Source organism: Carassius auratus, chromosome 17 (assembly GCF_003368295.1).
Source record: "Carassius auratus strain Wakin chromosome 17, ASM336829v1, whole genome shotgun sequence".
NCBI lineage: Eukaryota > Metazoa > Chordata > Actinopteri > Cypriniformes > Cyprinidae > Carassius > Carassius auratus.
This window is the reverse complement of record NC_039259.1, coordinates 24,510,307-24,522,509: the sequence shown is the minus strand read 5'-3', so window position 1 is coordinate 24,522,509 and position 12,203 is coordinate 24,510,307. Positions and strand designations below refer to the sequence as shown.

Here is a 12,203-nt window from a genome sequence, read left to right as displayed (position 1 = left end):
ATTTAGTACATTATATAACCTATATCCTAAAAATGTAACAAATTCATATTGATGTGTTTTTAAAATTATATGTAGTATTTTAGTCAAAGACACTTTAACGCATTTCTACATTTTTCCACTCCTTTCTAGAACGTCCTTTCGCTGACGTCACGTGTACATCCGGGTTAGAGCTACAGTAAGTTTGGAACGCTCACAGTCACAGTTAGAGAAGCTGCCAGGTGATAGACACAGGCTTTCCTCAGAAAACAGCTTTTATTTAGTCGCCTGAGAGTTATCGATTAATCTGACAGATTTCTGCAAGTCACTCGCATATCGACATTTAAGATACAACTGTGAGAAATGTAATGAAAAAAGCAACATGGTCTGCTGTGTGATCCAGTAACGTTAGTTTAGCAGATTTATGATCAGTTACTGCGTATGAGTGAAAGAAACAGCGACTGTATGTTTTAAACGTCATCTTCGTGTAATTCGTCGTTTTGTGGAGGTTATGGATGGATGAGTGAGGTGAATATGAGCTCTCAGGATAAGAAGACGGACTCAGATCCCAGACATGAGGAGGATCAGAGCAGCCCTGCATCTGAAGACAACAAACAGGTCTGATAGTTTGTGTTCTGAACCCTGTAACACTATATTGTGACACTATTAGAGACTGTCATTACAGTAAGATGATGGTCATATCTTACATTTATGCATTTAGCAGACGCTTTTATCCAAAGCGACTTACAGTGCATTCAGGCTTTTGCATTTTTTACCTAACATGTGGGAATCGAACCCACAACCTTTTCCCTGCTAACGCAATGCTCTACCACTGAGCCACAGGAATGTGCACTAGTTATGCATTTATGTTGCTTTGCATTTCTGGAAATGTGGATGGATGTCATCAGGTTCAAAGATGTTCAGTCCTATTGAGATGAATGTTGTATGTATGTTATTCGTGGTTTTAGATTATTTGTCTGGGTAACAATGAAGTGAAGAGTCGTGCGGTAGTGAAGTACTCGGCTGCTCCGCCGTCCTCATCCTATGCATTACTACAGGAGAAGACCGACCTCAAGCTGCCCCCAGCAAACTGGCTGCGGGAAAATACTCAGCTGGGCACCGCAGGGACCACCGTACTCGGATCCAGCAGGAAAAGCAAACCCTTCTCCAGGTATCACTATTAGTTTAGATATATATTTGTGTATTTGGCCGATGCTTTTATCTTAAGTAACTTGTGTTCGATTTCCATTGCATTCCCTGGAAATCAAACCCATGATCTTGACATTGCGAGCGTCATGCTCTGCTGTTTGATCTGCAGGAAAGCTTGTGTCACATTTAATGTGAGCTTTTCTGTATTACATTTCAAATGTATTCCATTTCACGTTACATTTAAAGGGATAGTTCACCCAAAAATGAAAACAATGTCATTAATTACTTATCCTCATGTCCTTCCAAACCTGTAAGACCTCTGTTCATCTTCGGAACACAAAAAAATATATTTTTGAAGAAATCCGAGAGCTTTCTGACCTTCTATAGACAGCAGTGCAACTGACCTGCTCAAGGCCCTGAAAGGTTGTGAGGATATCTTTAAAATAGTCTTTGCGAATAAAAAATATGCTTGTAGCTTCATAAATGTATGGTTGAAACACTGATGTCACATTTATTATTTTAACAATGTCCTTACTATCTTTCTGGGCCTCGAATGTGTCAGTTGTGTTGCTGTCTATGCAGGGTCAGAAAACTCTCAGATTTAATCAAAAATATCTTAATCTGTGTTCTTACAAGTTTGGAACAACATCAGGGTGAGTTATTAATTACAGAATTATAATTTTTGGTTGAACCTCCCCTTTAATGAAAATTTGTATATTTAGATGGCGGTGAAGCTGATCTTTCTGCACATTCTTGTTTTTTTTCTCTTTGTTAAATTGCAGTTTTGGGATGGCGTACGACTTCATTGACTGTATAGGTGATGATGTTGATGTTGTGTCTGATTCAGAGGTGAGTCTGTTGTATTGAGAATACAAAGTCTTCTTTATATGATGCAATAAATTAATAAATTAAAATTACTTTCTTGAATATTTGATTCTGATTGGTTGATCACAGTGCTCTGCTGTCATATGTTTGTATAATGATATTAGAGAATATAACTAAACATTATGCAAGGTAAACTTTTTTTTTTTTTTTTTTTTTTGTGAAATAATTAATGCTTTTATACAGCAAGGATGTATTCATTGTTCAAAAGTGACAGGAAAGACATGAATAAAGTTACATTTGTATTTATCAAAGAATCCCAAAAATGTTATCAGTTTTCACAAAAATATGAAGCAGAACCGTCTTCAACATTGATAATAATAACAGATGTCTCTTGAGCAGCAAAGCAGATTTAAATGATTTCTGAAAGATCATGTGACACTGGAGACTGGAGTAATGATGCTGAAAATTCAGCTTTGCATCACAGGAATAAATTACATTGTTAATTATATTCAAGTAGAAAACATATATTAAGTTGCAGTAATATTTTACAATATTATGTTTCTTACTGTTTCTTTGATCAAATAAATGCAGCCTTGTTTTTAAGTTAGTTTTTACATTTTGAATGGTTTATTTATGACTTTTTCTTTTCTTGATCTAAACAGAATATCAAGAAGTTGTTGAAGATCCCCTACAGTAAGTCTCATGTCAGCATGGCTGTTCACAGAGTGGGCGGCACGCTACTGCTAGATGAACTGGACATTCAGGAGCTGTTCATGAGGTCATCACAGGTAACGGGGAATAGTCACTTTATTCTCTTAGCATTATAGTATTTGGTCATGGAGCCTATAAGAGCATCTCCATTTAACCTTCTAATGTCTATTCCTCAAACCTGGTATCAATATACTGAATAATTTAGCAGGAAAACATTTATTTATGCTTTTCAAATGATGTAGGATTTATTTTATATATGAAGGGAGTGTTTATGCCATAAGATTAGCCTAATATTCCAAATGCCCTGTAGACTGGTGACTGGACGTGGCTTAAGGAGTTTTACCAGCGTCTGATCGACCAAAAGTGGCAAAGAAAGAAGAAAAGTAAAGAGCACTGGAATGAGAAGGCCATCCTCTCGAAGTTTCTCTATTACAGGTGAGAACTGACTTTACATGATTTCCATCCCCTTACAGCACTGATTTCATCACTTCCATTCACAATACTCTCCTGTGTTTCAGTATTAACAGTGATGGGACTGCAGTGCCTGTGCCGTCAGATACAGAGCAGGCGGCAGAAGAGGGATGTGGGACGGCGGCTGAAGGACCGTCTTGGCCTGCCACCTACAACAGTTCCACCACTGAATCTGACGAGTCTGCGATACCAAAGCAGGTGCGCTCAGCTTTTCGTCTGCTTCTCATTTCTCATGTGCTCTGAGGGAATCTGAGGCTGAATCAGCTTGTTCACTGTCTTTCAGGAGCAGGTGGACACATACACATTAGGTCACGTGTCTTCGGTTTCTAAAGAGCAGAATCTGCCCACATTGTTCAATGAAGGAGAAAATAGTCAGGTAATAAACATTTCATTAACATTCTGTAACTTCCAAAGTCATATCTTTGACCTGCACCTAAACATTTTGCCTTTACAACATTTAAAAAAATATTTTTATGTTAGTTTTCTCTATCTCTCTTATGGTCTCAGGGTTTGAGGAATGACTTTGTCCGGAATATTCTATGGACGTTTGAGGACATCCACATGCTTGTGGGATCAAATATGCCCATATTTGGAGGTGGCCGATACCCAGCAGTCAGTCTACGACTCAGGTTAGAGATCTACATTTAATTAATTAATTAATTTTGTGCCGTTTCATATATTTTAGGATATATTTATCTGCTTTTGAATTTTTCCAAATTTATTAAATTTGAAGGCTAAACTCTATACCAGTTTTCAAAAGTTTGGGGTCAGTAAGATTTAAAAAAGTAATATTTTATTCAACAAGAATGCATTAAATTTATATTTAATATTTATATTATATTATAATATAATATTTAGCTTTATATACATCAAAGAATGCACAAAATATTAAGAAGTACAACTGTTTTTCAACCTTGATAATAATAGTTTATTGAGCATCAATTGAGGTTTGTCAATTTAAATATTTAAATTTTAAAGTATATTACAACAGAAAAAGGTTATTTTTAATAGTAGCAATATTTTACATTATTGACGTTTTCACGTCAATTCATTTTTTATTAAATAGATGCAGACTTGTTGAGCATAGGAAACCACTTGCAGAAATATTTTTTGTACTCGTATATCTTTTATTTAAGAATTTTATATATTTATTTTAAATACTTCACTTTGTCTTAACAGGGACAACAACAAACCAATCAACATTCTCACAGGAATTGATTACTGGCTAGATAATTTGATGTGTAACGTACCAGAGTTGGTCATGTGCTTTCACGTCAATGGCATTGTGCAGGTGATTATTAAATAGCTTTGCACATATTGATGTACAACAATATACAATTTCCTAACAACTCTTATTTCATTTACAGAAATATGAAATGATAAAGACAGAAGACATCCCGAATTTGGAGAACTCTACGTTCTCGACGCGGGTTGTCAAAGACATTGCACAGAATATCCTATCATTCCTGAAATCCAACTGTACCAAAGAAGGACACACGTACTGGCTCTTCAAAGGTGGGCGGTTGATGTTCTTAAGTTTGCTTTCTAACTTCTTCAGCTAAAGTGACTTCTTAAATCACTAATGTCTGTTTTGTCCATTCAGCTAGTGGAAGTGACATCGTGAAGCTGTATGACCTCACTACTCTGTGTGAGGAGGCGGCGGAGGAGAAATGCCAAAATCCCTTTACACTTCCTGTAGCGGTGCTTCTCTACAAGTATGATTTACATTCATAACTACCATTCTGTTCAATAAGTTTCATCAGTAAGCATCAGAGACAAATCTATTTGATGTTTTGCATGACAGAGTGGCTAGCAACATGATGCTAAAGAAGAGCCAAAACAGGAAGAACTATGGGACCATCAGAACTCTGTTGCTCAACTGTATTAAACTGCTGGATGAGGAGCGGCATCCACAGGTATGAAGCTTCATTACATTATATTAATTTAATGTAATGCATGATATTGAGCTGATGCATGATATTGACAGTTTTCTTCTGTTTGCTGGTTTAGATCATCGCTTCGGCTCACTACACACTGGCAGAACTGTTTCAGCTGGATGATGTGAGTGAGGACGAGGGGAACGGGGAGTCACTGAGGGGTGGGGGATCTGAAGACAGCTACAGCGATGAAGAGGAGGAGGAGGAAGAGGAAGACGAGAGCTGCTCCTACAGCACCTCCTTTGAGCCGCAGGATGACTCCAAAGCTGTGGCCATCATCAAGTCTGTCGGGGAGCTGTCGGTTCCAGAGAAATACAAGAGCACACATCAGATCAGAGTAGGAGATCAGTCTGAAGACTGGTTTTCATTTATTTTTTTTGTACACTGAAATTATTGAATATAAGCTATTTGATGTATAGTAGAAGATAAAATGGTCTATTTAGATATTTGTAAATGTACTCTTTTCCACCTTGCATGAATTTGCATAATGATTTAGCATCATGTTACCAATGTATCATGTTACTATTAGCATTATGTTGCCTTCCAGCCCAACGGTGCATTTCCTGTGTCCCAAGACAAGGAGGTGAAGTGCCGACTGGTTCTCAGCTACGTTCTAAAGGTAAGAGAATTAGATCAATATTTATTTTCATATTTTTGTTCATGTGTATGCATTTTCTTAGTTCTCTGGACTTCATCTATCTATCTATCTATCTATCTATCTATCTATCTATCTATCTATCTATCTATCTATCTATCTATCTATCTATCTATCTATCTATCTATCTATCTATCTATCTATATCTATCCTTCGTTCTATCTTATACATCAATCTATTTTTCTATCCATCCATTAGTCCATCTATTATTCATCCATCCATCCACCCAACCTCCCACCCACCCATCTATAATCCATCTGTCCATCCATCCATCTGTTCATCATTCGGTCTTATCCATCTATTCATAATCTTCCATCCATCCATCTGCCATTCTGTCTTGTCCTTCCTGTCCATCCATTTATCTTGTCTCATCTGTCTATCCTGTCTCTCCGTTCATCCATCTATCTATTCATCCATCCATCCATCCATCTTGTCCATCCATCTTGTCCATCTGTCCATCTGTGCATCCATCCATTCATCTTGTCCAGCCATACATCCACCCATCCATCCATCTTGTCCGTCCATCCGTTTGTCTTTCCATCCATCAATCCATCTTGTCTGTCCATTCATTCATCCATCTTGTCCATTGATCCATCAGTACATCTGTCGATACGTCCGTCCATCCATCTTGTCTGTCCGTCAATCCATCAGTCCATCTTGTACGTCCATCCCTCCATCCATCTTGTCTGTCCGTCCATCCATCTTGTCCGTCTTTCTGTCCCTCCATCCATCCGTCCGTCTGTCCCCATCCATCCATCTTGTCTGTACGTCTATCCATCCATCTATCTTGTCTGTCCATCCATCCATCAATCCATCCATCCATCCCAAAAAAAATAACCCTAATGCATACCTCATCTGTGTGTTTAGGGTTTAAAAGCTGTGGATAGCAGCATAAAGAAAGAGAGTGACCTTCCTGCGGCCGACCCCAGTACACCTATCCCTCTAAAATACGAGGAGAGGAGTCAGAATGGAGCTAGTGACGTGGAGAAAGAGATTGCTCTGCTTCTGGACAGAGGTCAGTCACCTCATGCATTCACTTCCTCCGAAACGGTTTCTTCTTTCATTATTTGATTATGTACAATGCTCATCTTCATATTGGTTCCCACAGTCGGGCCGTGTAATGAGGAGCTGAAGGTGCCGACCCGCTCTGGGATGTTACCGGGCACATGGCAGCACCGCATGAAACTGCAGCTGTTCCTGAAAGCGTCGAAAGCGTACTATGTCCTGTCAGAGGCTGCAACAAACCTGCTGAAGTACGGACGGGCCCTGCGCTATATCAAACTGGCTCTGCAGTGCCACGGTAAGAACAAGCAGCTCTCAGTGTTGTCAAAAAACTTCAGGACATACATTGTCATTCAAAAGTTTGGGATCAGTAAGATTTTAATTTTTAAAGTAATTTATGCTTAAATGAATACATGTTTCTTGAGACCAAATTATTAGAATGATTTCTGAAGCATCATGTGACACTGAAGATTGGTGTAATGATGCTGAAAATTCAGCTTTGCATCACAGGAATAAATGACATTTTCAAATATATTAAAAGAGTTAAAATACAGAAAACAATTATTTGAAATTGTAATGTTATAATTTTTATAATAAAGTCTTGTTTCAGGAACATAAAAAATATCTTACTGACCTCAGACATATGAATATTGAATGTGAATATTTTACACTTGAGCATGATATGTTCTTATTAAAACAGGAAGTTAAAAATATATAATTAAAGACTGTTAATAAAGCAGCTTCTTTAGAGCTTATCTGTTCAAACTTGATCGAGATGTGCTTTATCTGTTCCTATAGATGGCTATTGCTCCATTGGTGGTGGTCTCCACCCGCAGGTGCTTCTGTTCCACTGCCAGTGTCTGTCTCTGTGTGGAGATGTTCAGCTCATGTTGGCCCAGAATACCTCAAACAGAGCCGCCTATCTGGAGGAATACAACTACCAGACTAAAGACGACCAGGAGATCCTCCACTGCCTGCACCGCGAGAGCTCCTGCCAAGGTCTGTACATTACATCGCACGCTCTTTGTGCTGAAGAAATTCTAATATATTGTTTATTATGGTAGCAGCTACTGTAATTACTGCAACACCGATGTGGAATGGGATTTTGGACCAGTGATGTGGATTGGATATTAAAACTCTTGGAAGAGACAGTGTCTTATAACATTAGTTTTTTTGCTCTATCAGCCTTTAGCATGGCCACTGATCTGGCCTCAGACCCAGAGTACCAGCTGATCGTCAGCTGCAAGTGTTACGAGGCCGCCCATGACCTTTTGACCTCAGGAGTTCTGAAGGACTTGGGACAGGAGCAGCTGGGTCAGGTTCTGAAACGGCTTGGTAATATCCGTAACGAGATGGGGGTCTTTTATATGAACCAGGCCGCGGCCATGCAGGCGGAGAAACAAGGAGGTAAGGGGTTCTTAAGTTTCTATTAGACTTTAACAACAAACATTAGGGGTGGTTTATCGAAAGTAGTTTGTGAAGTATAGCTTTTTGTTCTCCAGCGCGCAGGAGCGTGTGCATGGCCGAGCAGGAGCTGTGGAAGAAGAGTTTCTCATGTTTTGAGAAGGGCATGCAGGATTTCAATGCAATTTCAGACTCTGTGAACACAGCCCTGCTGCTGTGTAACATCGGTCGACTCATGCGTATCTGCGCTCAGGCTCACTGCGTGATGACATCAGAGCACAGCCGCGGCGAGTTCTCACCAGAAGAAGCCCTCTACTACAACAAGGTTAATTATCACACATACAGTCTTGAGCTGTACCTGAACTTTTAAGATGTTTAACTGCTTCTGAAATGCATTTGATTTGCCGATTGTAATAATAATGATTTTAATGGTGATGATAATTGTATTATTTTTATATAAAAATACAACAACAATAATATTATTATTAATACAAAAAAAAGATAATATTTAGTAGTAGTAATACATTTCAGATTTTTAAGTCCCTTGGATAAATTAATTCTTGTAAATGTTATACTTCATTCATAATAAGACTAGAAAGAGGGTCCTTGTTTACTGTAGCTTCATCACAGTAGCTGTCTCTCTCTCTCTGCATCAATAGGCGATAGATTACTATCAGCGGGCGCTGAAGTCTCTGGGCTGCAGGGAGAGTCACTCAGCCGTCTGGGACTCTGTAAACTGGGAACTCTCTACAACATATTTCACATTAGCCACACTCCTCCAGGACTATGCACCGCTGTCCCGTAAAGCACAGGAGCAGGTACACACACACACACGCACACTTTATTCTGTCTGTACCATGAACTCCACTTGACGTGAGCGGACTGTGTTTCAGATCGAGAGGGAAGTTACCGAGACCATGATGAAGTCCCTGAGGTACTGCGACCTGCAGACGGAGTCCGCTCGCCAGCCGCTCTACCAGTACAGAGCAGCCACTATCCACCACAGACTGGCTTCAATGTACCACAGCTGCTACCGCAACCAGGTACAGCATCAGACACCTGCAGAGGAAGAGGCTACACCTTCATCTTCAACATGCAGTGAGACTTAACAAGGTTTGTTCTCTCTCAGGTTGGAGACGAGAGTCTCCGTAAGCAGCACAGAGCTCTGGCAGAGCAGCATTACTGTAAGGCTGTGCGTCTCTTCATTAGTCTGAGTGACGCCCCGTGTGAGCTGCTCCGCACGCTTCTGGAGAGAGTAGCCTTCGCTGAGTTCACCATGGCAGGTGAGAAACAGACTGCAGGAAATATCATCTGGGAGAGGCTGAAGGGACACGAGAAAACCTCTTATCGGATGTTTGATTGTGTTTTCCAGGTCAGAACAGTAGTGCTGTGAAACTGAAAACTCTGACAGGTGCTCTAGAGATCATGTGTGAAACACGTCATGCTTTCAGACTCATCCATAAAGAGCTGCTGGAGCAACAGGAGAAGGTATATACACAGACATAATAATAATAATAATAATAATATAGTATCTCATTTATATGTCCCTTCGGTGAGTGTCTTATATAAACATTGTTTTATTAATGTTAATTTGCATTATGATCATAATAATAATAATAATAATAATAATAATGCTTTCTCATTTGTTAGTCCATTGTAGATTGTACAAGTACATTGTATTAAGGTTGTTAAATTAAGATGTTAATATTTATTATATAAAGTATTATATAAAATGTATTTATAATATTATTTTTATGATTATTATTATATATACATTTCTAATATATAAATCCCTTGAATAAATGAGTATTAAGGTTATTATATTTATACTATATAATTATATTTATTATCATTACTATTATTAGTAGTAGTAATTTCTAATTTGTTATTCCCTAGCACAATATAGCTTATAAAAGGTTATTATATTAGTTTTATTTTATTAATCATCATCATCATCATCATCATCATTATTTCTCCCTTGGACAAAAGTGTCTTCTATTTTTGTTTAAAATTTTGTTTGTTATTATTAATGTTTTTATTATTAACAATAATTATTTCTCATTGCAAAAGTCAATTTTATTATTATTATAAATTGAATTGAAAATAATAAATAAATATTTCTCATTTGTAACTCTCTTGGATAAAAGTGTATTATATTAAGGTTAATATTTATCATCATTACTATTATTGGTAATATTAATATTTATAACTTCTCATTTGTTAGTCCCTTGCATGAATTTGTCTGTGAAGACAATAAAGATAATAATAATCATAATAATAATGATGATGATAATCATGATCCTCCTCATCATTGACAAGTGTCTTATATATTTAATTATTTGTGTATTTTGTTTATTATTATTATGAACAATAATGATTTCTCATTTGTAAGTCCCTTTGAAAAAGTGTCCTAGATTTAGATTATTATAGAATTATATTATTATTTATAATGACAACAACAATTGTTCTCTGTTGAATGGTCAGTTTTACACTGTTATGTGCTGTATGTTGACAGATGCTGACGCCAGCAGACTCGGACAGACCTGAAGAACTCCAGGCTTCAGATAGTTCTTCCTCTTCTGAGCTCAACACTGATGAGGTTGTGAAGTTAACTGGTGTCTTTGAGCCTAGTTTCTCCTTCCTGCTGCTGCAGCTTATCAAACTCAGCACTGCAAGCAAACGCAAACTTAGGTGAGAGATATGAAATATGCACACTTTATACGCAATATACTTCAGTACCATATTCCATATAAACTCAACAGATTTAGTATCATTACTAACAAAGCATTATAGTGTTTCGAGATGTGGCGCTTAATGTATATGTGGTGTTTTTTTGTTTTTAAATGCAGTGGTAAAGAAGAGGAGCATGTGAAGATCTACAAGAGCGTATATTCTCGCCTCCTGCGGGCCGAAATGTCCGTCCCGCTCATTCAGCGTGTTTCCCTTTTCATGGAGCTGCTGGATCAGCTGAAACCACCGACAGGAAGAGATGAAGCAAGATCATCATCTTGAGAATCAAATCTAAAGGACTCTTCGGCTACCTGACGTTATTAATGCCAGTTTAGAGTTGAAACAATCTTAATTTTACACAACCAACCACACCTGATGTGTTAATAAGTTTTGGCAAGTGACTTGGAAAGAAAATGTGAACTACATCGCTCGCCAGCAGTGCCTTTCTTCTGCTCACATTGTGCTGGACTTCCTATAAGAGTCTCGAGATATAAGAGACTCCTATTAGAGTCCACAGACTCTAACTACATGAAACAGTATGATAATAAACCCAAACTGTACAGCTGTTTGTAGAGCAGATATTTATTGTTAATGAGAAAATATGTACAAAATGAGAAACATGGGTTTGTTTGACTTTTTATTTGGAAGCACACTTGCAGGCTATTCTTTTTCTGCTGTATAAATAAGCTCATGAACTGTGAAAAAAGATTTTCAATAAAAATGTGCAATAATTTAGCAAAGGTCAATGCAACAGCTGTGGTTATCTAGTTAAGGGATTGTACAAATTTGTGATGGCTTGGCTTTTTAAATCTTTTAACAAAATTCAAAGCTGCTCAAAGTCATTGTCATTTTTTTGTTTTTCAGAACTGAAAGACATGTCATATATACATGTAAGAACTTGGCTATATGTTGTACAACTTTTTATAATTTTTTAACCACGAAAGTCCAGTGTATTCCCCAAATTCATTCCAAAACTATGCTTAAAAGTATTATTTTATTATCGCTGGCTTCGTAAATACACTTTCAAGAAAAAAATAAACTAAGTAAATGATTATCAACGCTTGAGTCTCATAAAATAATAATAGTAACACCTGTTACTCTAAAAAAAAACTTGGTTTAAGCATTTTAATAACATTAATATTCATTAAATATAACTGAGACTACTGGTGATTAGAAAAAAGTAAATAAACAGAATCTTATATGTGTACCTCACCGGTATATGATATGTGGCTTTTTAATAAACATTTTCCTGAGAAAAAAAGAAAAGAAGGGTAAAGTCCTCGTAAAGATGGCTACTCGATATGGACATTATTATGACACGAAGAGCATCATGGGAGCTTCCT

The 12,203-nt window shown here is 37.5% G+C and overlaps 1 protein-coding gene across 3 annotated transcripts; it reads left to right on the top strand.

Moving 5' to 3' along the window:
* Window positions 1–151: 151 nt before the first annotated feature.
* On the top strand, window positions 152–11,847 carry LOC113117688 (erythroid differentiation-related factor 1-like). 3 transcript variants are annotated; one of them, XM_026286544.1, is made up of 25 exons: window positions 152–594; window positions 1,035–1,147; window positions 1,908–1,974; window positions 2,613–2,738; window positions 2,972–3,096; window positions 3,180–3,330; window positions 3,416–3,508; window positions 3,640–3,761; window positions 4,312–4,423; window positions 4,500–4,647; window positions 4,736–4,847; window positions 4,937–5,048; window positions 5,143–5,406; window positions 5,617–5,688; window positions 6,592–6,739; window positions 6,833–7,024; window positions 7,525–7,725; window positions 7,912–8,133; window positions 8,214–8,455; window positions 8,790–8,948; window positions 9,024–9,173; window positions 9,260–9,413; window positions 9,503–9,618; window positions 10,646–10,821; window positions 10,980–11,847. In XM_026286544.1, exons 1-25 carry the CDS (start codon window positions 496–498, stop codon window positions 11,140–11,142), a joined length of 3,639 nt encoding a protein of 1,212 aa, XP_026142329.1. In that variant the 5' UTR covers window positions 152–495; the 3' UTR covers window positions 11,143–11,847. The 3 variants fall into 3 exon arrangements, with proteins under 3 accessions (XP_026142329.1, XP_026142327.1, XP_026142326.1); XM_026286542.1 differs by having other exon boundaries at window positions 945–1,147; window positions 8,229–8,455; XM_026286541.1 differs by having other exon boundaries at window positions 945–1,147.
* Window positions 11,848–12,203: the final 356 nt, after the last annotated feature.

Coding starts and splice junctions, on each gene's coding strand:
- LOC113117688 (XM_026286541.1), top strand. CDS start 496: ATGAGTGAGGTGAATATGAGCTCTCAGGATAAGAAGACGGACTCAGAT. Junction 3,097..3,179: donor TCGAAGTTTCTCTATTACAG/GTGAGAACTGAC, acceptor CCTGTGTTTCAG/TATTAACAGTGATGGGACTG. Junction 3,331..3,415: donor AGTCTGCGATACCAAAGCAG/GTGCGCTCAGCT, acceptor ACTGTCTTTCAG/GAGCAGGTGGACACATACAC.